We start from the raw sequence: 27831 nt of genomic DNA, 5'->3' as shown, positions 1-27831 counted from the left end.
GCTCTGTTTTAACCCAGCATTCCAAAGATCCTGGAGTCAAGCCTCCTCTGGAGTGAGCGTCAATTGGCATGAAGCCCCTTTGAGGTGGAATGAAATTGGTTTTCATTTTCGGCGGGCGTGGTGTTCTTGGATCAGTCACTTAAATGACAGCCAAAAAAAAAGTGGCAAAAAATACTTAAATGTACCCCATGTGTTCACTTGCTTCAGCCATAACCGTTTTTAAGGTGCAGGGTTTGAGGCGATTACTGAACACATTTTCTACAGCAGGTGAAGCATACCCTGTAAAGGTCATGGGGTCAATTAAGTGAGTCCCTTGTGAGAGGTTTGTAGTCTGCCTGTCATGGGCTCTTCCCAAACCTGCTTATCAGTAGGACTGCTTCTGACGGCTAAAAACAAAACTAAACGAAACTATGTTTTATTTTAGCAGGTACGGTCCACTGAGCTATTTAGCTCTTTTTCATGAGGACGTGGCCACAAATTATAACTCAACGAAGTGGCTTATCATCATGTGGAAATTTATAGCAGCCAAATACTCTAAACGCATGTTTCTAAACATGTGAAAGGAGAAAACGGAGGACTCGGAGAAGAATCCACGCGACCACGGGGATAACATACAAACTCCAGATATGGAGGTGTCAGGGTTGGGATCGAACCTATGGCCTCCTGTATACCAGCTGAGGTAGTTAACATCTCGCTACCGTAGCACTCAACTCGGAACTTCTGCCAAAAAAAAATTGTCAGGAGAATGGGAGAATCCGTTTTTTCGGGATGTCCATTGTTTATTTTCTCCGCCATTCATAGGCGCCTTTTAACTCAATGTGGTCGATAAAGAATGGTGGAAGATGATCAAAATTCGGAAAATAATTAAGCGATGTACACCTCATCATAATTTACTTATTTATCTGGCAAAGCCACGCTGAGTCGTATGACTTCCAAGCGGGTCAACACAGACACAACCTCTCCCTTTACTGAGATTGAAGTGCCGAAGATGAGCTTATTTTGAGATATAATACAGTTCCCAATCAAGGGTGCACCGCATCCTATGCCGTGGCAATGTTTGAGTCCATTCAGCCACGTGAATCACGTTGGGCTGCCTTGGTATGTAGAAATATAATAATAATCTCCAGCCCCTGTCAATCTTGCCACGTTGGCAAGATGTTTGCTATCTCACCTGGTACAGTGAGGGGAAAAAGTATTTGATCCCCTGCTGATTTTGTACGTTTGCCCACTGACAAAGAAATAAGCATTCTATAATTTTAATGGTAGGTTTATTTGAACAGTGAGAGACAGAATAACAACAACAAAATCCAGAAAAACGCATTTCAAAAATGTTATAAATTGATTTGTATTTTAATGAGGGAAATAAGTATTTGACCCCTCAGCAAAACATAACCTAGTACTTGGTGACAAAGCCTTTGTTGGCAATCACAGATGTCTGACGTTTCTTGTAGTTGGCCACCAGGTTTGCACACATCTCAGGAGGGATTTTGCCCCACTCCTCTTTGCAGATCTTCTCCAAGTCATTAAGGTTTTGAGGCTGACGTTTGGCAACTCGAACCTTCAGCTCCCTCCACAGATTTTCTATGGGATTAAGGTCTGGAGACTGGCTAGGCCACTCCAAGACCTTAATGTGCTTCTTCTTGAGCCACTCCTTTGTTGCCTTGGCCGCGTGTTTTGGGTCATTGTCATGCTGGAATACCCATCCAGATCATGGGTTCGATCCTGACCCTGACGCCTGTATATTTGGAGTTTTTATGTTCTCTCCGTGGTCGCGTGGATTTTTCTCTGGGTCCTTCGGTTTTTCTCTCTACATTTATGAACGTGCATTTGGAATATTTGGCTGCTTTAAATATCCACATGCTCAGCCACTTCATTGAACAGCTATGTAGCTCAATCGGTCTTACCTGGTAAAATAAAAATAGTAAATATAGTATATTAAGGCCTCCCCAACACCATGTCGGTCATGAAAGTTGTTTGGCCATACTTCACCAACGTGGTGAGTGTCGGTTGCTAAAGAGAAGAGAATAGGGCTGGTTCAGACATCACAGACAACTGATGTGTGTTAGCCATGGCCAAGAATCAAAACATCATTGTTAAATTCATAGTGCAGTGTGCTGACCACCGTTTCACCACTCCAGCCATGTGTGCTGTGCATGTGGCTACTATATATTCTACTGGTCACTGGTTAATCGGGCCCAGGTGGACCTGGCCCACAAGGGACGTGGTCCTGTCCCCTGCACAATGAGCTAAGCAATGGGTAAGACCTGAAGCCATGTAGCAGTGGGTCTCTGGAGAGCAAAATCATATGCCGTGGCACAGCTGATAATGACCATTACAGGTCTGTGTGCAATTACTGCCATCACACCGAAATAGATTTTTCAACTTAAAAATAATATGCCGGAATAATTATATTACAAAAAAATTAGTAAGTACAGCACAGCAGATGCTTTTGTGGTATAATCGTTAGCACACTGGATTTGCAATCCAGAGGTCGCTGGTTGCATTTGATCTTCAGTTTCAATTATCGAGCAAGTTTCTTAAAGCCTGCAACCTCTGTCCAGCCGGTCGTACGATTGGAAACTCCAGTCAGTCGATCGGCAGGTTGGTGGGGTCACGTGTGGGTACTCCCACGTCTTCCGAGATGTCTGTCTGGCGTAGATGAGTAGGCTAAAATACCCTATAGAGCAGGGGTCCCCAACCCCCGGGCCGCAGACCGGTACCGGTTCGTGGCCTGTTAGGAACCGGGCCGCACAGCAGCAGGAAGTGAGAGCGGTGAGTCCACGCGTGGCCCGCCCCATTACTTTATTTACCACTTCCATCCGCGCCTCTTTCCGCACTGCCCACTTGTCTCAGTCACAGTGTTGGTAAGCCCACAAGCTGCTAACCCCTAGTAGCCAAAATGAGTAAAAAAACAAACGTCGCTGGAGAGCTTCTTTGAAAAGGGAGAAAAACCCAATGATGACCCCCTCCCCCATCCGTGAAAAAATTGTCTTCCACGAAACCGGGACCTGGTGCCAAAAACTTTGGGGACCAGTATAGAGCTCCCTCTCATGAAGGCCCTTCTGCCAGAAGTGATATGAGCAAGTAATTGCAGGGCAGCCCATTCAAGATCTACAGGCAGAATTGTTTTAACGAAAAGTCATTAAGTTAATGACACACATACACACTGCAGAAGTAGAAAAACACCAGAGTTCCACTTGGTGCTTCGGAACATGTAAGCCATAGGCTGCTGGAGAGATGGAGCTACCTGGATGATTCGTGCCACCAATCCCACCGTCTCTTAACCACCCATCTCAACAACAACGAACTCTTCACGTTTTACACACCCCGATGTCTTCCATCCCTTGACAAATCCTGGCTCTGCCCCAACCCATTGACAATCCATCAGGCTGTGCAGTGCTCGTCCTTACATTTCAACTCGAAAAGGCACCGCGGTACCTTCCTCAGTGAGGAGTAACCAAACCAGTTCCACCTGGCCCAGAGAGACAATACAGCAGAAGGAGTTTCCCCACAGTGGCACGGATGAAATGCGTGACACCCAGACGAACCGTAACATACGTTACAATATATCATAACCAAGTCAATTATTCGACGGTCAGTAATAGTCACACAACACGTGTTCGCGAAGCCTGAAATAAACCATGTGTTGCGCGCTGACACACCATCCTTCTTGCTAAGACTTGTATTTATATTATATGAATTAGAGATGAGTATATGTCTACAATTTTCCACAGCTGGCAGAAAGCGAACAGCGAGACAAACCCAAACAACGCACAACACGCTACTGCGGGTGGGGGAGGGTGAATCATACAGCAACCTGGGTTCCATTCCCATCCATGGCTATCATTGTCGGGTGATATCCTAGCCAGTCCTGGGTTTAGCCCCTTCTGACTTCCATCAACCCGTACTGACCAGCATGGTGTGGTATGGTTAAAGAACCCCCCATGGTAGACTCAGCATGGGGAGGCTTTCATACAGCGATGGATTGACGAACGCGATGGAAATTAGCATCATGCACAGACTGGGCAGAGAAGAAAAAGCAAACAAATCAGAACCTTTCCAAAGTTTGTTCTGCTAATATGGCAACAGGACATTTAACGTTGACACTGACCGAAAAAAACGTTCAATTCCACAATGACAGATGCGACTATTGGCCAGTGAACTTGGCAAGTGGTGGCCACAAATTCAGGGTCCCCTCGCACCGACAGAGCCAGCTCCCAAATCTCGCAAAGCACCCGCGTGCTCACAAATGTGGCACGCACAGACGCACGCACACACACACGGACGCACGCACGGACGGACGGACGCAGGAATGCACACAGGCACACCCAGACGGGCATAATACAGCAGCATAACAGGCATCCTGAGAAATGTGGGAAATGCTTCATTCGAGGAGGCAAGCACACGCGTGTAAAATTATACGAGCGCGCACATAGGATGCACTGGCACACGCAGGCATCTCCGACCGCGCAAACACCAATGGGGCACAGGGCACGTGCGAGTATTTAGTCACGTGCGCACACGACCGCACGCAGCTACAATTTTCGCACGCGGGCTTGCACGGAAGGCTACACGAAGGCCACGGATGCACAAACATGCGAGTAAACATCATGCACATAAGCCAGCGAGCGCATGAGCACTTACGCAGCACAGCACTCGTACTCACGCACACACGCACGCGCGCGCGCGTGCATGCAAACGCATAAACACACTTTGCTGCTTTGACTGCCACTTTCCCATCTCAGGGGAGCTGCACCGGCCTAAACCGGCGAGCTGTAAGGAGATGACTGGACCGCGTAGGCACGCGGTGTTTCCTGGCCAAGGCCCCCTTTGTGCACACACGCGTGCACTCGTACAGCTGCTGCAGAGTTCCCAGCTATTGAAACGGTGCCTACTACACATCAAGGGGCACCGCAGGGCAACACGCCACATTAATTGGCAAGCATTGTTTATGATTGCCTTGTTGCTTTTAAAATCCATCAAGGTGATATAATTTAATGCCTCCGCCGGCATGGGGAATTATTCACGGAAACTGATGATTAATTTTGAAACGTGTTTGCACATTAAAGGAGAACACTCGTGACATATTGTAAGTGTACACATGGTTTTCACCACCGCACATTGAGGGCCTCTCTCAAAGCAGTGGTAATTGTCAAGGTGTGGGAGAGTGAGTTTAATGCAGGATTTGCAATGCGCTTTGTTGAAGGTCTGATTAATGTAGCTGCAACCTTACGTTCCTCTGACCTTTTTAGAAATCGTACAGGCAGTGACAACGTGCTTCTGCGCACACTGCTTTGTGGGCGGCCTCAACACGGATTTAAAATACATTTTCTTCGAGCCGCGCTAAAAAATAAAGTTGGCGTTCATGTGAAAATTAAAAAAGTACGCTCCATATTTTATAACGACTGAAAGTTTGAAAGCCTTTTCTTTGATGTGATATCCTTGTTCAACACGTGCATTTCCAATGTGACAGCTGCAGCATAACATTTCAGTCAACCGTCTGGGTCTTGTAACCAACTCAAATCTGGATATTTCCGACACTTGGTGCGTGTAGCATTATTATTATCGTCGTTTTTTCCGCAAAAACCTCGGTGAGTCTCAATACTTTATCAGGAGGGTCCTGCGCCAAGTGTTCGCAGTGCGTAGTGAGTGCCCCGTGTGATCCCAACCGAGTAATTCGCAGGAAATTTGTTTTTGTTTTGCAGCACTGGGAAGTTTGACCAAGAAGCAGTTACCATATATTGTGTTTTTTTTGTTAGCTATGGGAGGAAGCAAGGGAAACCCAGAGGACCCCCATGTAGAACAGGGGGAGAACATACTACATCCATTCCGGAATGGGGCCCCGAGCTCAGGAATCGAACCCAGGTCTCTTCATGGCATGTGGCACGCGCGTTACGACTGCGCCACCCTGCCGCCCCTGTAATGAACGCAGATCATTTGTATAAGCCTCGTGCATTTGTCTCATCGACTTCTCAAGGGTATGAGCCACCCAAGTACATTCTGTAAGTGGCGTTCCGTAAATGGAAATTGGTACGTATGGAGTCCCCCCCCCCTCCCCCCTACGTCATGAAAATCAATGCACCTCACTTTACGCAGTAATTAACTTTCCATTTCCTGATTCTCTTCGACGTTTGCATCCCACTGCCAGCCAAAAAGGGAACGGACGGGAGGAAGGCGGATCATAACCCTGACCAGAAATCATCTAATCACGCACCACCCCAGTGCTAACCCCTGCCAATAGTCTGTAACCTCCAATATGGCTACACTTTACTGCAGCAATGTCAGGCCGAGCGAATTGTTCTTTAGGAAATCTCGAGCTAAAATAAAGGCCACGTGTTCATATATATACGTACCCCGAGGATACGCACTTATAACCTCTGTGGCTGAGCCGATATGAACCGCTACAGGCCGATTTTCTACAAGCCAATAGTTGGCACATTGTGTTTAAATACATGGAGCCGCTATGCACAACACATCCTTTGTACTGACCGTACACCCGGCAGTCAATAACTCAACAGTGGACAATGCTGCAGATGGCGAACTCGGGGGGGGGGCGGGGGGGGGGGTGTGCTGTGGAAAAAGAGCCTGCGTTTATTGGGCCAGTGCCTAAGGCACCCCGGTCTAATCAAGTTACGCTCCGGCTTCACAGATAATAACGGGCCCGCGCGTAGATCAATGTCCAGTTTTCCCCTGACATTCGGCGATCGGGACACGCGGGTGGGGAGGGAGGGGGAGGAGAAAATGAAGCCCCCTAGCAGCGTGTCGTGGAAACAAATTCACGGCGCACTCAAGCGGGCCCGGGCACACGCGCCACGAGCTCGCAAAGCGCCGCCTTCCTTGGACACCGGCGACGAAGCTTCGAGACGGAAGCCAGCAGAGGAAAAAGGCGACGATGGTATGATTTAAAACAAAACAAACAAACAAAAAATCCGTGCCAAGGAAGGCGTCGGTGGACTGCGACGACGCGGGTGGTTTTTTTTTTTAAGCGGTCGCTCGATCAGCTTGCGGGTTTGGCAACGAGCTGGCGAGAATGTAACCACACGCAAAAAAAAAATCAAAATCGCGCTATTTTGTCTTCAAACGCAGACCGCGAAGACGGGAAGACGCATGAAGCGGCTCTCCGCCGCACATCCATTCTTCACCCTCGAACTCAAGGGATGCTCCCTGACACATGCTCCAGATTCACCCGTCCCAATTGCAAGATGATAAAAAGGGAAGCTCAACTTAATCACGCGATGTGTGGTATCCGCGCGTTGAAGTTGAGTCCTCTCTGCTAGGGCACGGTGTCGCCAATTTATCTTGGCATTCGAAAAAATCGCGAGACTTTTTCCCCTTTGATACAGGGCTCTTTAAAGTGGGTAGTCGTCCCCCGCCTCCTCTCAAGCCAACCCCCTCCTTCCCAACCCTCTCCTGGCACCCCCTATTCACCACCCCCCCACTACCAGATCCACTTCCCTCCCTTTCTTTCCTCCCTCCCAACACCCAGCCACCCCCCACAAAGCCTCCACTCGCCCCTCCCCAGCAAGCTAAACAGCTCACAAAGGCCGCCCTCACTGTTGCTCTCCCCTCGGGATCTGTTATCTGCGTTATTTTTGGGGCCTCGACTGCAGTGCAGGCGCGATGCGGTGCGCTTCGATGGCCGGCTTGTTATTACTCTCACTGTATACGCAGCCCCCGCAACGAGTCTGAGATCCGCGAGGGTTTTTTTTCTTTCCTGTTGCCCTCTTGCCCGGCATCCCATCCCTTTTGTGCTCTCTCCGAAAAAGCCACCCCCCCCCTCCCCCCCCAGCGGTTTTTGAAACCCACAGCGCGCGCGCCAACGATAAGGTAATGACGGTGAACAAATGCGGCTGACGATCGCTCGGCCTCACACCGTTAACTCTCCGTTGTGTTCAAACTTGCGATTGAAACCCCGAAAGGAAACACACACACAAAAATCGCACGGGGCGGAGCGGGCGCGTGCGTCGGATGCTCCGTGAACAGAAGGCGTGAGAGCGCGGCACGCAAAGGCGTGGGGAGGGGGGTGGCGGTGGTGTGACCTCAGTTGGGAGGGAAATAGAAGGTAACAAGTAACGCAATCTCTCGGGCTAAATCAGGAATCCGGAGAGCAGCGTTTCCATGGAGGGAAGACAAATATACGTGGCGGGCACACCCTTCCCCAGCCCCGTGGAGCCCCCCCCAACCACCCACCACCGCCCTATCAGCGACGACACCCAAGTTGGTAGTCAATTGACCGCTTCTCCCTGCCACACACTCACTGTCTGCTCACTCACCCAAGTTGGCCATGCCAAACGAACGCCCAGTAACTCCTGCCCCCGCCCCCCGGCCAGAAACGTCCTATTAATCGCTGCAAAGTAGCCGCCTGTCACATGCTGCTGTAGCGATGCCTCGCGACGTTTCCCACCGAGTGAGAGAGAGAGCCTTCAAAAGCGCCCACCCCCTCCGCCCCACCTTGCTCCAGAAAGAATGAGACCGTGGTGGATCTCACACCTGGAGGGATGCGAGTGGCCGGTCACACCCTAGGTGAAGTGGAAAAAAAAGAGAGGGAATAAATGGTGGCAATAAAAGCGCTTGTTGAAATATATATGTACTGCACGAATCAGGATAAAAGTGAAAATCACCCGGCGTGAAACTAAGGAGGAGGCGTGAGACTTTGATGAATGCATTGTGTGTTATTTGTCCCGCTGCTAAAGCACCGCGTGGCCACGGCGACGGTGGAAAAGGTGACATTGATCCTCCGTTGGCATCAATTGGCTCGGCCGTGGCATGATTCACGGTCCCGGTGCACTTGGCATTAAGTGGCCGGAGGTGATATTACGGACGGGACAAAAGAAAAAGCTGTGAAATGCAATGTTCTTCACGAGAACTTGTGAGCGACCCTTCAGGTTTTGTGTGACAGCAAAAAAAATAAGTAACCCGCTGCCAATTCACTGCAGTGGATATCTTGGGCTGGTGCAATGGAGCATTACATTATTATCTAAATGCAAACCGCCCTACATTAGCAAAACAATAGGGTATCAGTAGATTACACCGCATATTGTGGGTACACTGAACAAATAATTCAACACAACACGAGGAATAGAATATCAAGTCCATTAAAACAGTGAATCTTCACTTAAGTTGCTGATATTCAAAATATATACATACATGGCTTTTCGCGACCGACATTATTAATCACAATTGATTTTCGGGTCAGAACCCGTGCATAAAAAAATTGTGTTGTACAGCCTCCTCCACCCGACACAACCAGCCGATAAAGTTGTCACGTGAGCAAACGTGCCAGTGTACGACTGCTTCAGCAGCACCCACGTGTTATAGGGAGACGATCCACAACGTGGGTCTGGTGAACGAGGGTGCGCGGCACACATTTTACTCAAAAAAGCAAATCATTATTTTTTATTGAAAATATAAATTACAGTTCAATTGTGAATCTCGCGTAGATGAAAACAGCCACAGAAATGCTGCACATTTAAACCCCCGTTTGCTATTGCGTGATAAGAAAGGCACATTTAACGCTGGATATTATTGTGTGTGAGCTGTTTGCCATGCACTCGTAAAACCGGGACTTGTTTTTTGACAGTTCCTCCCAAATGGAATCATTGGGATATTAATGGCAGTGTCAAAAACCTTCCCTGACCTTGAGGTTAGAAAAAAAGCCTTGCAAAAAAATGTGGGCCCTTCATACGGAAGAAGCCCATATCAACAGGATACTCATACAAATGAAATACTTCTCCCTCTCAAAAAGCCAACGATTCACAGAACGTACACTTCCCCGAGGTGGCAGTTGTCAACATTACGCTGTTATTCAAGTCAGGGCTAGATAATGTAATGGAAAACAAAGTTTGGGAAATTGTGTCCACTAGGAACATTTCTTTGCGTCTGTGTAAGTACTTGTGTACCAGGATGTCCTCAAAGGAAGCGTCTGATGAATGTAAAAGTACAAAGCACAAATGCCACTAAGATCTTCAGACACGTTATAAGCAAAAGCACAGCTGGGGACATATCATTTATCTTCATGTACATTAACTAGTTTGGGAAAAAGTGCATTGCGCCGGATGCATTTCTAATAAATTGCACGTCCTGTGTTGTGTGACACGCTCTTCATTTACTGCAGTAGTTTCCGTTTATCGCACATTCGTGTGCACGCACATTCACTCTATACTCGGGCACATGCATTTAATTGTGCCGGTACATGTGTATGTGTGCGTGCGTGTATGTGAGCGCGTGCGTATGTGTATGCATGCCACTGTGGGGGGGACGGTATTGAAGTGGTGAATGCACTGCACGATGAGCCCCGGCGACCAAAGTTATATTTCCGGTCACGAACAACAACAGTGGCGAATGTTTTAACCGGTCCTGGGTCCTCCCCCTAAGTCGACTCGGCCTCAAATTAGAACCTGGTGCGGTGCGTAAACATCAGCAATTAGGGGACACAGAGGGAGCCAGGCGTGGTGGTTCTTTGTGCTTGTCCTCCCCATGACAGCGCGTGTCCTAACGGAGTGTTAAAAGGCTTACATGGCGGGGGGCGGGGGAATCTTCGTCTTTGTTGCGCGTGTGACTCCTGTGATGTTCTCATTAGCCACGAGGCGGTTAATACCTCACGGGAGATGGGAGATGCGCCGCTGAGTGGGCGATAAATCACACGCTACTCCCGGCAGGGGAGCCCGATTTGAAAACTAAAACAACGGCATCCCTTAAAACACTGCTTGGGCGCCAATGGAGGGCGACTCCCCGTTTTATCTTCATCATCATCATCAGACCCTCGTCAGATGAGTACAAAGTAGCTTTCCATGTGAACACATTCCAGCAAGAGCATCCTGTGCCTACAGTTTAATGTTGACAACAAAAATAAAAGACCCGGGTGAACTTCGCAAAAAGCAATCTCGAATACCTACATCTGTGGGTGCCAATGAGAGACTTGTTCAGCTTTGTTTTTGGTTTTAAAAATCCATTTCGCTTGTCTTTCCTTTTTTGCGAAATGCCCAGATTCTCCCAAGAAGCCACTGCATTGGCAACGGCTCCAATTTATGTGGGCAATGTGATGACAGTGTGGCTGGCAGGTCTTGTGAAAAGCAGTAAGAAACACAACACATTTTTTTGAGAAACCCAAAAAAACGCCCGGTGTCGTAAAACACAGCCGTACTTCACTGCGTAAAACGGGCATTTTTGCTTTCCCAAAAAAAGATTAATCGGTTCATTTCATGTATTTGCACTTAATTTTAACAATATTTTCAATCATACCATAAGGCATCACCCGAGACTGACCTGCTGCCCGCTAACCAGGTTTGAGCCAAAGATGGACTTTTCATCTCTAATGGACCAATCATTTCCACATTGATTGCTTCTTTCAATTAATCACTACAGTGCCCGCTGCCCATTGATCATCATATACCACTGTGTGTATTTGGCAGATTAATGCACCGACATCCATTAAATGTGTCAGTCGGAAACTCTTTGAGCAATGAGTGTACGCAAATAGCTATTTGTGATGCACCCTGCGGACATTACCACCACGAGTCTGTGACATCCTGGAGTCTCTTCCACTTTGAGGATAAAGAGGCTAAATGGCAGACATCGTACAGCCCATCGCATTTGCCGTTCTAGTTTTATATACCGGGCGTCTCCCACAGAGCATCACGATTAATTCTAAAGTCAACACACATCTACCCATGCTGAAATGGCCCTAGACATCAGCATTCCCACACACACACACTCAAAGGGTTGGAGTTTTGTTTTACTGAGACACGTTAATTAAAAAGTGAAATATAGCATTGCAGTACTTTCATGGGCCATGACATCTAGAACTGCCATTGCAGAGTTTAATAAACTAGGACCAATGCATTATGAGCTATGTATCGTAACATTTGTAACTGGTGTATTCAACATTGCGGTGTCCTTAACAGCAGTGTGGCTTCTGCAGTGGCACGCCACCATTGCTGTAGAGAGCTGGGTTATCCGGTTATTTCAGTAACGATTACTACACAGATTATCCGTTTGATTACACTAGTTAATCGGATAACTCGATTATATTGTGGGGGGGGGGGGGAGAAACAAAAACAAATCTCACCACTTCAGACTCTGCCTTCTCGACAGACCTGTTCTCCACCTGAAGACGGCTGCTTGCGTTGTGGCCGAAACGTCGTGAGAATTATTTTATTATGTTTTATTTGTATTATTTTATTATTTTCCTTCTACGTGACTTTACCGAAAGAACCAAGAAGATAAATCTCACCACTGTTTCTACATGTGCCGCTGGACGGGAGGTGATGGGCAGGACTAAGTGACATCATTGGCGTCGTGAAGCACATCACGCTGGGCATGGCTTGGAGGGGGGCTTTCTAGCCTTTTGGGAAGGCAGGATGTGGGGATGGTCCTAGATCATAATTCTTGGCCTATGAAAAGTCTTAATCAACGAACTGTACCAGCTGTACATGACAGTCACATGCCTTGTCGTGTGTCGGTCACGGCGGTTGTTTGACCACTGAGGTCAGTGAGGGTTAGCGAAGATGCTGTCTGTATCACAGTGAAATATCAAAGAATGCTGCATTTAACACAGTTGTATTAAGCTTGCAAGCAATGTAAGATCAAATATCACATTTTTGGCCGACTATTGGTGAACATTCTCAACAATGTATCAGTGTATCTTGATTTGGCCCAAAATGTCAGAACTCTGTGTGGCAATGCAAATGTTACATGTCAATTATTTTCACAAAAATACACCTTACAGCGATCATAGATTATACATCTCCCATGTTCGTTTCATGTTTACAGTTATATATCTAGAATGTTTAATTTTCAGTTTTTACTCTGCTCTTTCAGACTCAGGACTCCATTGACAAAGAGATTATTGATCTAAATTTGACTTACCAGTTTACAAATGAATGTTTACTGCCACTAAATAAACGAACAAATACAGTTACAATCAACATTAAAGGTCTCTGCCCAAACAAGCAATGGGGTGGTGCTTAATCTGTGTAGGTGGCCTTGAATTTCAACATTCTCACGGTACGGGGTCAGTTTCCCTCTATAAATACCACCTTTGATTTCCCACAAAGCGATATTTACCCTAGAGGGATGATATTGTAAGTGGACCCCTGGCCAGGATTTGAACTCATATCACTCCGAATATAAGCCACGAGCCGAAACCACGGCCTCACCCGAACCCTGCCCATATGGCCATGCTTGGGACTCATAAGCTCATGGGGTAAGGTCCTCCAGCAGCCGAGCAATTCTCCTGGCAGGGTGTGAAATTTATTTTCCTTTTAAACAGCGCCCAAATGAAAAACAACAGAGCTGCATCTTTTGCTGATACCATAAAACATAGGTTTCATAAATTCCACTGTGAGGTGGATTGTCTCTTCGACCATGTGCACATGTTATATACAGCCATAGTATATGCATGCTGACAGTATCCATATGTTGATGAAAAATGCACTTGCCCTCTATTAAAATATTCAGACGGAGACTTCCTGCACTTCAATTGTCCTTGTTATTTATTCAAACTAAAACTATTGCACTGGTGCGGAAGAAGAAAAAACATGATCAAGGCTGAAAACTAAAACATCTTGCTGAACGAGTGCAAATGCAAACACTGCACATTTTTCAACTGAGGTAAGAAAAAAATCCAAGCGTATATTGATGAAGGCATGCGGATTTGAAACATTTTAAAATTGATTTGTGTGAAATTTCTCATGCTTTTGCAGAGCTTACAGAGTTGTACTCGTATGGACTATTTGTGCATTTATTGTGTGAGCCATAATAATGGATACTCATTATTTAAGTCTACAGTAATAATAGCACGCAATTAACAATTTTAAGATTAACAAAATGTGCGTACATTTTGTTTAAATTTCCCGGCGTGCAGTAAAATAATTACGATGCGATCGTCAGGTAATGGAAACCTTTGTCTATTTTATAATTCACTCACGAAAGAAAATGCGTCATACAAAAAGTGCGGAAAATAATAATAATAATTCCAACAATAATTCCTTCTGGTCACATTCACAGTGCTTTCCCATGGTGGTTGGAGGTCAGAGGCTTTGACACGCACATTGTGAAATGGAGCACGTGCATCTGAGATCTTGGGTTCAGGCCCTCAGGCGATGCTGTTAGTGTTGCCTCCTTTTATCAAAATTATAGGAAAGCATTCTCACGGGTATGGGGTTCTTGTTCCAGTTACAAACCACTGCACAAAAAATAACCCCGTGAAATGTAGTTTTGGCCATGCAAAAGTCTACAGTAATTACATAGACTTGTATAAGTTTACATCTTTTTTTTCACCACTCATGCCAATGTTTTGCAGACGACGGGACATGCATATTCATATCGTCACCCACTCACGATGCGTCACCCAGTGCATCACTGCCCCTCCACGAAAGTGCTGAGCACCTCACTCTGAGCGATCTGAACATTTGCATGCATCCTTCGTGCTCGCACAGGTGAGAGACGAGAGGCGGGCGTCAATTATGATTCTCAACAACAAAACCAGCAAAGACGTGAAAACACTTGATACCTTCAAACACAAAAAAAAGCAATGTAGGAAATGGACGTGGCAGAAGAGATTGATTCGATTCTCGTGGCAAACCCCCCATATTGTACGTCCCTGTCCTCTAAAATGTCATCAGAGAACTGCTGCGATGCAAGTTGCACTTCAAATGATCCAAAGGTCGCTCAACTCTCAGCTATTACCGACGCTTCACGTGCTCAGAAATGTCAATTTCCGTAAGGAAATAACCGTGAGGAAATGGGCTCACGGAGAGGATAACTCGCTTGTTTGGTCGAAAGTGCTCTTTGGTTTGCATGCAGGGTTTAAATGGGCAGGCAACAACATGTTTCGCTTTATTGTTCCTGTTCACCCGAGTTCGTGCGCATGTGCTATGCCGATTGTTATATCGGGAGAGGTGGTGGAGGCTTTACGAAGCCTTCATCCAGCAGTGGATTGATAATGGCTGATGATGATGATGATTGTTCCTGTGATATAACCTGTCTCAGATTTGTGCCTGGTACCATCTCACAAAGCAGTGTGTTTGGAAAGAGTCCAATTCTGCAGCTGATGATCATTGATTAGCATCAATAATAATACTAATAATCACACTGGATTTTTTTTATATACAGTTCTAAGAATTGTATTCGCCGCATCATTAATCAACACGTAAGACGTACGAATCATAACAATTAATCTACGTATGTACATGTGCTGATAAATGTTTTAAAGAAGCCCCTTTATTTCCAAACAGGGAAGGTGGATGTCAGTGTTATTAATGTTATACGCCACAACAAATGGATGGTAATATATAATCGTTTATATGACAAGGATTACTCGGCATGAAGTGCATTTGCCGAAAAAAAAATAATCATTCACCTTTATGTCTTCAAGGTCAATATTTTCCTTTTGGCAATTTGCAACGCAGCACATTTGGGACCAGATTTGTGTTCTTTACACTCGTCAACAATCCATAGCTCTTACACGGACATATTCGAAATGTACAATGCAGAAGATATACCACATATACAAACACTATTCCTGTATGGCATCCTTACACTCTGGCTTGCTAGAACGCAGTACGGCAAACATGTAGACTCCACTTGTTCCGTCTGTATGGGATAGAGTGTGTTTCCCCCTCGCAGGGCTTCCTCCAATAAGTAAACACTGATTAGTCAGCCGATAACATCTTAATATGTAGAGGACCGCAGAGTTTGGACAATTGTTGGTGCTGGCTCATTACGTGGCTGTGGTTCATCACGCCTCTGAGTTGTTCTTTCTAGAATCTGGTGAGCAAATACTGTGCGCTACATGTAAACATTCTTTCGTACTATTATCATAGGCAGGATCAAGATCTCCCCCATGAGCTGTCGCCGATCCGTCATGATCTCGCGATGGAATGATTCGCTGTAGCTGCCGCACTTGATCTGATCGTATTTCTCCATTGCCACGGCTGACCTCCTCTCGGCAGTGTTATCCCCTCCCTTGGCTGCCACTCTGTCGCTAGTCTCGACCACCGGCTATTTTCCCTTCATTCAATGTGTCTTGCCCAAGCCCACTTACTTTTATAAACAACCAATATGATCTCTCTGACTTGAGAGTGTTCCCTGACCCAAGTGCCCCTCTCCGTCTGTCTCTCGGTGCAATTCCAGGCATGTACCTCTCCATGCTTCTCAATCGACTTTCACGTTCTTTTTGTCAAAGTCGTCCATGCTTCTGATATATTTGCTCCGGCAGGTGATATCATTCTTGAGGCACGTTGGTAGGTGGCTTTTCATTCAGTTCAGTTCTCTAAATGGACTCGTAACAACTCTGGTTAACCTCTGATCATGGTTGGTCTTGTATGGATGTCGAACTTCGTTTGCACCATACGTAGCCAACCGTGCTAATCGGAGGTGTGGGGAAAAGATAACAAACTATCGTAATTATACTTGCTGTGATGGTATCGTCAACAGTTTAACAATGCTGTTGTACACAAATCGTGGTTTTCCTCTTTGGTTCTTTTGGTAAAGTCAAGTATAAATAAATTTAAGAAAATAATAATATAATACGACGTTTCGATTGCAACACAAGCAACCATCATCAGGTACAAATGAATGAGAAAACAAAGATAGTAAACTTGGAAATATAATTAAATACAACACAGAGAGTCAGCCAACACAACAGTCAACACCCCACTTGGTTGATTACGTTCTTCCAAAGATTGCTAAATTATTTAAGTTAAGTATGAAACAAACAAGCACGGCAAACCCTCCCCGTAGAGGTGGTTCAAACTGGATTCGAAGTTTTCGTGACTGCAGGAATTACTATTTGATTATTTCGGTAAAGTCACGTAGAAAGAAATTTAATTAAATGACTTTACCGAAAGAACCAAAGAGTAATTCATGCAGTCACGAAAGCTTCGAATCTAGTTTTTCTCTCTCTCTAATATGTATCTTGAGGCCACCCGTGCAACCTTCATATCCATCAGTTGTTAAAATCAATGTCATCCTGTTCACTCATTTACCAACTTACTACACGTTTACAGAGATATGAAATACCTCAATCATACAGTGATGCCTCAATAATTATTCTCTTCAAAAAGGGTAATAAAACTGGCTTGAACTACAGCCTCGTATCGCATGCAAACATTCCAGCACCTGTGGAATGGTTTGCTATGTTACGGAGCTATAAATATAGCCCTTATTATTATTAATAATAATAAATTGTTCATGAGGATTACTGGGAACAGTATAACGTTACATTTTCATAGGCAAGCCAACCACATGAGCAAGCCAGGTTTAGAAAAGATTTCTCTACCATCGAATGCATACATGCCATAAATCAGACTGGTGACGACTAATGCATATCAAATCTCACTGTGCCTAGCCTTTGTAGACAATGAAGAGGCATTTCACCAATGGAAATCGATGCGGTCATCAAAGCTTTCACGAAATAAAAAAATGTTTTTTGGAATAATTAAAGCAATTCACAAAAATGGAATTACTCCACTGAGAACGTGTGAAATTGTACAAGCTAAAAATCAGAAGCAGAAACGATTTGGCCAAAGTTAGAAAAAATTAGATTTTTAAAAATTAAAATTTCAATAGAGAAATTAAGGGGTAGACATGAATGGAGAAAATATTCCGCAAGGACACGTTCAACAGCAGTTGAACAAAAACATTTTTAACATTAAAGTTACCTCAATACTGTTAAGTAGGAAACAGAAAATTCTCATTTTCAAGATGAATTCATGTGTAAATTTGCAAGTCAAAAATATTCAAAGTGATACCTTGCTCAAAACGAGCACTGAGGCAGTATTCATCATCTATTGGCAGCCCATGAAACAGTGCTGAAAATTCCACATTCATATGTCGAGGACGACTTTATCCTTAGGGAAACCACTGTCGACTTGCCCACAAAGTGGCACTCATTTTAGCAACCCCAAACGGATGATTGTCCGAGTCAACCCCCCCAAACCTGGATTTGAATTCACAATCTTGCAATTGGGAGCTGTTCGCTCCTAGCCGGATAAATTGGTAGCTATGTGGGATGAACTCCAGCAGTCAGTCTTATGAACCCTCTCCATCACATCTACTCGCACCGAATATCCAAGTGCAGATCCCTGGATGAGAAGTAACCAGAGGCACATTCGTCAATGCGGGGGTGTTAGTGGTGGTGCAGTGGTTAGTGGACTTGCGCTGTGAACCCAGCACCGCCGGTTCAATCCCCGGTCGCCTATCAGTCGTGGTGAGTGATATCCGAATCGGTCTTTGGCGCGCCCTTGACCACACCTGCACTGATCAGAGTGGTGAACTATGATCAAAATAACCACTCAACTGACACCGCGTGACGTTGGCCTTCATTCATCAGTGGGCTGACAAAATGGCCGTTTAAAATGTTTTATCAATGCATTTTCCAAAACTGCAAAGGTATTTAAAGATATTAATGCGAGTGATCACATAAGTATTCATACAATACCTTATTGCATAAAATGTTTCCATCATCATAAGCCTGGTGGGAAAATGTGATTTTTTGTTGTTGTTGTTTAGAAGGTCCCTGCTTGGGGTGTTTGGCCATTGCTTTGAGCATGTTGGATGCATCAGAAAAATGGAGCATTCAGAGAAAACGCCCACGTACAAGGAAGATAAGGCTCAATCTCCACACAGATACAAGCTGGGATGTGCTAAGGGCATAGCAAGACAGATAGTAGGTACTTGTAGTGTGTGAGTGCCCACTGTGAATTGCCCCCCCCCCCACGCTCCTCCTCACATCCACAGACAAAAACTCACTTGCATCTTTTCACGCAGTGATATGAGAGAGAAACCACCTCTCCAACTCTGACTGGCCCGTAGTGCACAGTCTTTGGCATCCATACAACGGAAACAACGCAATAGTGTGTATTTAATCGCAAGGTCGCCCATGTGTAAATTATTCAGGTAAACCCCATTAGTCTTGCGAATTGCCGCAGCGTTAATCGGCAGTCTAGTTTTTGGCTTTAACCTGCAAGTAGGATAAACAAAAAGTGAGAGCTAAAAGCGTTTTAACACGCTGACAAGCTCTACATTTTTTTTGCTGTATTATTGGATTACGTGATGAGATTTGTGTATCTGCTCAAAGCTATCCGCTATTTCATCAGAACGAGGTTAGGTTTAAATCCGCTTAAATTCCCAGTCAAATCCAGTTAGCAGAACCATACTGGCACTTTCAAGATGCTTACTGAAAGGAGCCGGGCTGTATCTTGCCCTACAAAATGCGCTGCTTCCAACAGTGTTGTGCAAGACAAAGAGTGAAAAAGCTATCGAAATTCCCCAGATGTATATTTTTTTTTATGGAGCGATGTTCCTGCACCAGGCTTGCAAAGCAGGTGTCATAGGTCAAAGATAGCACCGAATGCACTCTGGTGGTGATCCCAACTTACAGGATTCAATTGATAAACAAGTGTGCGCACACTGCCGTGTTCATGCGGTGACACGGGGTTGTACCACCCACAGAGATCACAAACGCGCAAATAATTCTCACTTCACCCCCCCCCCCCGCGAAGAAGATGAGTTCATAAAATTAAAACACCAAAGGCCAAAGCACATTCATACAATTATAGCATTGTTCGTACATTGATTTCAACCGATGCTTTCCAAAAGGCGCTGCTAAGTCACCATCGCATGCCTTGCAAAGTGCGTGCCACGTGGTTTTTTGTGCATGTGTTTCTTATTTGATGAAGAAAAATAGTGCCCATTTTCACATGGCTATCAATGTTAAATTCGTCGTAGAGTGATTTCCGAACACAGTGCATGCACTCGAGTAGAGGTGACAGTGGTGGAGCGGTGGGCACAGTGGTGAGAGCGTGCTGCACGATACATCTGGTGAACCCAGAGTTTTATTCTCAGCCGCAGCCAGCATCAGTAACGAGTTATATCTGAACCAATCCTTTGGCCACTTCCCCTTTCGCCAACCCCCACCAAGCAGTGTGGTGAAGTATGGTCAAGTAACTTCAATTGATGACATGGCATGGGAAAGAATTCATCCAGCAGTGACTTTTACAGGGAATTATTTTCTTTATTGCCAGACCCACAATGTAGACTACACGTGTAACTACGCTTTTCGGCTATATGCCTCAAATCAGTCATATATATATGAGAAGATTTCCCTGGGTGGCTGGAGAGGTCATTTTTGTTACAAGCGAGGCTCTTTCGATGAGTCAATGGATGATTCCCCAATGTCTGTTAAATTCTGCGTGGAATTATAAAAAGTGCACCATCTGGTTGATACGTGTCCATGAAAAACCACGTAACATTTTTTAGCAAAGAATAGACTGCCGCATAGCCTAAATCCCCCCCCCCCCAAAAAAACTGCTCACATGAGCAAAATAATCCTAACTGACCCTACATGACAACAGCAACTTGCGCATCTGACTTGTGTAACAAACAATTAACCTCAATGGGCTTTAAAGGGGGGAAGGTATAATTTATAGTGCGGGCTCTCCTCGACTTACGAACGAGTCCAATTCCCGAGACACGATCGTAAGTCCGGTGTTCGTAAGTCGAGTGCTCGTAAGTAAAGGACTGCCTGTACACTGCTTGTGCACACACGCGCACATATGCGGCACATTACACCCCCCACACTACACTCTTGCTAGTACATAAAAACATTTCGCAATATAAAACAATCATAACAAACTCCAATAACATTTCGCAATAACACCATAACTGCGTCAATACTCGAAATGAATCACCACAAAATACAATACAATTTCATTGTGAACATATTACAATGATAATAGTTAAACAACAATACTTTAAATGCACAGTGATGGTATGCACTAAACTGTATCTATCTAATATATAGATGATCATGAGTGACTGGTGTTCAAGAATTGTTAGAAAGTCTAGCATGATAACTACAAAAATAAAACATTTTTTTTTAAATTACAATTAGGTTAGCTGATGTCACTTATAGGACCGAGACCATAACGCCCCGTAATTAAATATTACAAATATATCATCCTACATACATCAGTGAACCAAGCAATTTGCCTCCAGTAAAATGTACGCACGTATGTTGAACTTCTTTCGCACGGTACCTCGCCAACCGCGTTAATCGGAGGTGGTGCTTGGGACACGGGAAGCCCGCGGACAGCCGAGCTCAGCACACTTCCAGTGACAAGCACACAACCAACGCGCTCGCCCACACTCTCCTATCGCCCCGTTTATGAAGTGGCCGATGGCGGAAAACAAGTGACAAAGTGAACGCGTGAATGCACGTAACTCTACCGGGTTGACGTTTCGAACACAAATGACAATGGGTCACTTACACGAGGCTCACACCGGCTGTTGAATAGCGCAGCAGGGGGGGAGGGGGGGTTCACCATCATTCTCATGACAAAAGGAAGATCCCGACCACTCGTCGTTTGACACTTTACTCGTACGGTATATGAAATAATAATGACGCATTGTTGCTTATCCACGACACCCGCACTGAGTCACGAGACTTGACTTGTTGTTGTTCTGGAAGGTCCTGTTGGGAATTGGGGTGGGTGGGCCAATTCCATTAATGGGGTCTATGCCACTCCAATAACAAACCAAACACGTCGGAGGTAACAAGACATCACAAACAAACTGCACAAACATTATATAAAGGTTCCACCCCCACCTACCCCCGCCCTTGTATAGGCTTTACAAGGTTGTTGGCGCGAGTGCTGTTATCAACAAGCAGATTTTAGAGCCGGAAAACGGCGCTCAGGGGAGTGGTGGGGCCAGACATCCAGTCCTGGATGTTTAACAACACCGCACCAGACACTCATTTGAGGTTAAGTCGACCTAGGTGGAGGAGGGCTCTAACCGGTTTATATCCCACTGATGTTACACACAGGCACAGTAACACAACGACTCAAGGGGGGCTCCTCGTGTAGCCTCAGACGCCTGTCAGCCACAAAAGACAAAGATTCCACGTGGAGCCTTAACAGACTGTTGGGCCAAGTGCTGTTAGCGAGTAGCACCTGTGAAGGCCGCCACGGCACACGAGGAGTTGGGGGTAGCCAACAACCCGAGTGGGATACTCATTTTGAGGCTGAGTCGATCTAGGGGAAGCCCAGGACCGGTTCAGATAATCGTCACTGGTGTTGCGCCGTGAGCGAGAATCGAACTCGGGTGGCCACTCCGACACTAGCGCTCCCGCTACACAACACCCGGTCACACACACAACACACAAAGACCCCCCGTATAGCCTTCAATAGACTGTTGGTGCAAGTGCTGTTCGCGAGCACATACCGCACATTCATCACGCACACAGTCACACTCAAAGTCACACACACAATACTGTCACGCCGCAACGCCAGCTGACGGATGTCGGTGTGTGGGGGGGTGGGTAACACACGGGCCCCCCCCTCTGCTTCCACTTCTCTTGGACCCCTCCCCCCACCACGCCCGCCCGCCTTCCCCGGGGACAGCTCCCCGACCGCCTCTCTCACCTGCGCCCAAGGGGTCCCCCCGCACTGCTCCCCGTTAGCCCGCGGCTGGAGGAGCTGGAGGGGCTCCGAGCCGGTCACTTCGTCCGCTCGTGCCCGCTTGCTCTCCGGCTGCGAGTCCTGAAAGTCTTCCCTCCTAAGCTTCACGTCTCTGCTCCTCGCCCTGCCGCCCTCATCTCTCTCCACGGCTCTCGGATCCGCCATCCAGACTTGTTGTGCCTTTGCTTGTTGCTGGTTGTTGTTGGTGGCTGTGGTGGTGATGATGATGATGACGGTTGTTGGTGCTGCTGCTGCTCGTGTGGAGCGGTGCTGTATCCCGGGCTCGCACCCTCCCGCGCTGCGCTCCTCTGAGATGATGAATCTCAGCTGTGCGCGCCTTGGCGATTGCCTGTCTCTATTATTCCCCCCACCCCCACCCCGTTCCTGCTCCTCCTCCTGACTACTCCTCCTGCTGTTCCTCCTCCTCCTCCCGTGCACACACGCTGCTGAGACGTGCAGCAACACGGTGATACTGCCGTGGCTCCTCCGGGCGGCCGGGCTGACGTGGTTGTCTGTTCCCGACTCTTCTCGGGCGCGGGGAGAGTGACAGTGCACAGATGTGCCGTGCGTTTATTATCACTCCCCCCCCCGCACCTCCAACACTTGGGTTCTAGCGCAGCAGTGCAATTCCGGAGAACGCGAATCGGGAAGAGGAGGAGAGATGGTGATGTGTGGGTGGTGTGTTGTGCGGTTGTGTGCCCCTGTGCGCGAGTGCTGTGTGCGCGGGGTAAAAGGGTGAAGTGGGAGGGGAGGGTAGCTGGAGGCGGAGGGGGCTGGTGGTGGTGGTGCTGCTGCTGATGATGAGCGGGGGTTAGGCTGAGACACTCACGGTCCTTCCACGCTGCATCTTAGTCGTTGAGGACTCGCGGTTCTCGGATCGGCATCGTCGCGCGGCAACAGCGAGAGCCACGACGCCTTTAGCGCACGCCGAGAGACGCGTATACAGTGGGGGTGTTGTGCCGAAAGGCTGCGAAAGGAAGATGTGTCACATCCGGGCTACCCTCTCTGCTCGTGTGCAACGGCGAGCTCGACGCGGGCTCTCTTTCTCTGCGTACGCGCCGTGCCGTTCGCGGGGCCGTGCGCTTGCATGCGCGCGTCTATGTGGGAGAATCACAGTGTCAGTTCCAAATCTCTTCCTTTAGCAGGAGTTGCGCGGCGGATCCGCGCGCCCCCCCCCCACCCCACCCCATTAATGGGCCACGCGCTGTACAGCCACGCGCCACAGCAATTGCACGCGACGTTCACAGAACGTGGCGGAGGCGCTGTGCATGCATGCATTGCTGTGTAACGGGTGCGTTATGTTTCCATGTTACGGACGGCACCCCCTGTGCGCATGTTCTTGAAGGCGGCCAGGCGCGTCTGACTTTGGAGGGGGGGGGGGAAATGACGAAGCCAACGCGTGCGGCGTTCGCTTTTACGCATTAACCCATTGGGCGCTTTCATACATTGGCACGGGGATGTTGCTGCTGCTGTTGTATTGTTAGTGCGTTGTCAGTCGTAGTCGTGAACAAATTTGACATTCAAAATCACAAATTCATTGGACACCTGAAAAAGAAAACCGCTCTTTTGCAGTAACCTCTCGTTCTGTTCATCAACTCACGCGCGCATCTCCTCCCCTACACTATCACCCTCGTAATTAAAAATTCCAACCGTTGTTAAACAACAAGGAGTAACGCCCAATGTTCGCTCGTCACCGCTCTGCTATCTCGGACAATTAGAGCTGCTTCTGCCACGAGTAATTATAATAACTGTACGCATTGTACGAGATATGTACCAGTGTGACCGAGCATAAAATGATGACATCATTAGACAATTTATTTTCACCCGTCATTAGTAATTCCAAACTGTGCTTTGGGGTTAGACAAATTGTGCCATTACAATGCAGTGGCAGGCAGTTTTTTTTGGACAAGTAAATTGGTATGCTCTCATGCGTAGACGAGTATGTATGTAATGATACAACAATGAGCCAAACTCATGGCAAGTTAGAATCCTTGTGCTGCTATTATGAAATACAATCAGACGTGGGGTTAGTGACTCCTCCAAAGCCTCCAGAAACGAATTACTGAAGCTGATATTAACACTGCAATGTGGATCCTTTTTTTTTGTAGAAACAAAGACATGGTGATAGTTTGTAAACTCATTTATATCTGACGTCCAATTTTAAAAAATAGTTAACTTTGATAGCAAGTTATTTTAAAAAGTACGAGGCAACTTAAACTTACTAAGCTAGAATATAAATAATTTCATTATTAGACAGTGCATTAATTGGCTTCTAGATTATCTGAACATTTGGTACGTGTTACTTCGTATATTTAATTGAAGGCAAACTTTTGGCCATCATACATTACAAGTGGTGTATGTAACGCCTTTTCTTACGTAATTTATAAGTAGCATTGCGTGTAATAACCCATGATAAAACTAACCAAGACTGCACCGGACCTAATCGGATCTCAAGCGAAGCATTGCAAACCGCTGGATAATGCTTAGTTGGGCAACCACTGTTCACAACGACACTTCATTATCAGCAGAGGGTAGCGCAGCAAACTCCATCGTTGTTGTGTACCATACTGCAACGTCTATGCTCCCCCACCTTCACCAAGCCGCACACTGACCAATATAGGGAAGTATAGTCAAATAACCCCGACGAACCTACACGCAGTGGGGGGGGGGCCCTCAGCCACCCATCGTTTGAGTAAACATCCGTACATGCATGCAATTATTTCACTAGGCTTCACGGATTACCTGAAACAAGCAACCTGAATTGCGTTAATGGCATTAACAACAGCTGCAGAAATCGCAAATGCTCAGAAATCCTGACCGTGCCCTTTGATAAATAAATGACAAGTGGAATTGTGATGGGCGGAATCAAATTTCTGACAGTGCCCATCTCTCGTGTCAAGGCCGGCTCATCGACGCTCTAATATAACCACGGGCTACGCGCTATTTTCCTGACCAGAGATAACGTTTTCATATGCAAGTCATAGGGCCTTCCCAAGGAAGATATGCACTATAAATCTGAATAATGGAGCACTGTGGGTTACGTACGCTATGCGTGTGCAATTGCGTGCACGCTATTTCGTGTGCATTGCTTGAGCGCGTGCGTGCACAGTGTGCACATCATTTACGCAGTGTTCACGGAGGTACCATCCGTTTTTGGAAAAATGTCAATCCACTGAATGGAAGGCCTCCTTCCAATGCCACCTCACCCATGACGATCTTTGACCATGCATTACCATGCCAGTCCTGGTGTGGGTTGGCGAAGGGGATAAGAGACCCAGGTACCGATTAAGATGTCACCGACCGATGATGTTAGCCGTGGCTGGGATTTGAAGTCAGGTCACCGGGTTTAAAGCACCGTGTGCAAGCCACTGCACCGCTGCTGCACCCATCATCCATTACTAAAGAATTATAATTAGAAGCTATAATTAACATGAATTATTTATTGAAAAAAAATCTTACATATATATGTTACAGCTACACTGAGATTGCATGAAGGTAGTCGTAAAATATACATCTTAGGAAGAGTGGGTAAAGGAAATACAACTGTAATCAAGAACATTCACAGTTGGCACTCAAACGGAATTTCCGAAAATTGGATTGGGGAAATGAAGGGGTGAAAAGATGAACGGTAAAAGTTGTAACTACTTTAGATTTTTCCCACAACACGGTCATTATAACAGCCATTGGTAATGAAATACTGTACAGGAAATTATTGAAGGACTTTAAGGAGACGGCTGAAATTTGGGGCTAAAATTAATTAAATTTCGATTTAAAGCTTTCGTGACTGCAGGGATTCATATTCTTGGTTCTTTCGGTAAAGTCACGTAGAACGAAAAAAATAAAATAAAAAAATAAAACATTATATAATAAAATTATCACGACGTTTCGGCTACTTGCGTTGTGGCCGAAACGTCGTGAGAATTTTATTTTATTATGTTTTATTTTTTATTATTTTATTATTTTCGTTCTACGTGACTTTACCGAAAGAACCAAGAATATAAAATTAATAACTTACATGCAAAACAAATATCACCTGCAGCAAGTTTGCTGAACAAATTAAACAATTTGCTTGAGGAACATAACGGACCCTGATTAAGCACACGGAACGAAAGCTACAAAGTATGCTAATAAGAATGAAGAAATACATTCTGGGAACATTGCTTAGAGACAGAAAGCGGAACACACGGTTCGGAGAACAAATGCAAATTATAAACATCGTGTTCAGGATTATAAAAAAATTAAAAATATATAAATATTAAAGGGTGTGTTTCAGGGCATGTCGCTGGAAATTACGACGACCACTGGGTAAAGCTGGTGATGGAATTGCAACCAAAGGTGAGAATACGCTTGAGAGGATGACTATTGTGGAGATGGAATGACAAGAGGAGCTCATGACGAGGAGTCACAATACCGTGAGGGATGGCGGTATCATGGGGAGAGCTTCATCCAGCAGTGGACATACGTATTGTTGGTGAATATGAAGGTACAGTGAGCACGTGTGGGGGTGCAGAGAAAATGACGAGCTGTGAAGCAAGACTCGGCGTGTCTGTAATTGCTAATCGCGTTATGTAATGATCAATAGAGCATAACGCGTAATTTGTTTCGATGGAATATTCATCGCCCTTTATTTACCCTTTCGGGATCACATTTAAATTGATTATCTTTTGCAAGTGAGACCTTAACTCGGTGTTTAAGCGTTCGGTATGAAAGCTGCATTTGGATGATTTTTTTTTCAAATATAAGATTAGAGCTACTATCCAGGTACACCAAGTCCTGTACTATTTCAAATTATTTCCCAGGGTACTCTAAAAGAACACTTTACATGATCATTGGTGAATATGGTAACGGATGCATTATCAATTGCCGTACTCCATAGTAGAGATGTCACAGTGCATTAATTCATTGCTTAACATAATTTCTTGGAGCTCACAATGAAATACATCGAATTACTCTCTGTAACAAAAAAAAGTTTTTGCAATTCCTATAAAAGGCAGAGGTGCAGCCCTGAAATGTCTTGCTCACGCTACTGATGGTAGAAGGGACTCCACGAGAGAGTCCCTTTAGGGTGTATTCTGGCCTACTCTGCTATGCTGGTCTTCGAAGACATGAGAGTACCCACGTTATGCCCCACCGCACGAGCCCTGCCGACCGTATGGGTGGACAGAGCTGGAGGTGATGATTGTTTTTTTACCCTTCTATCTGGCAACAAAACTGACACCTTTTTTACGAGGAGCCTTTTGGCGTCATCTGGTCCAACCCATGTGAGACTAGGCTCTAAGGAAAGCTGTCTCGGGTGTGGACCAATCAACTTCAAGGACAGTGCATACATTATCAGAGTTATCAGAGTTATGTTTTTTGTTTGCATTAT

General features: G+C 46.0%; 1 protein-coding gene across 4 annotated transcripts in view; it reads right to left on the bottom strand.

Moving 5' to 3' along the window:
- RBFOX3 (RNA binding fox-1 homolog 3) overlaps window positions 1-22852 on the bottom strand; it is a 305378-nt gene extending 282526 nt beyond the window's left edge. For 3 of the 4 annotated variants that reach the window (XM_078594967.1, XM_078594964.1, XM_078594968.1), the window contains exon 1: window positions 22428-22851. In XM_078594967.1, the coding sequence (XP_078451093.1) occupies window positions 22428-22628 (201 nt within the window). In that variant the 5' untranslated portion in view covers window positions 22629-22851. Of the gene's footprint in view, window positions 1-22427 lie in introns of all 4 variants that reach the window. The other variant, XM_078594966.1, reaches the window with a different exon arrangement.
- Between the last annotated feature and the right edge of the window lie 4979 nt (window positions 22853-27831).

The sequence above is a fragment of the Lampetra planeri genome, chromosome 5, assembly GCF_965212315.1.
Source record: "Lampetra planeri chromosome 5, kcLamPlan1.2.h2, whole genome shotgun sequence".
Taxonomy (NCBI): domain Eukaryota; kingdom Metazoa; phylum Chordata; class Hyperoartia; order Petromyzontiformes; family Petromyzontidae; genus Lampetra; species Lampetra planeri.
Note: the sequence above shows the minus strand (reverse complement) of the source record. Positions and strands in the feature narration are given on the sequence as shown.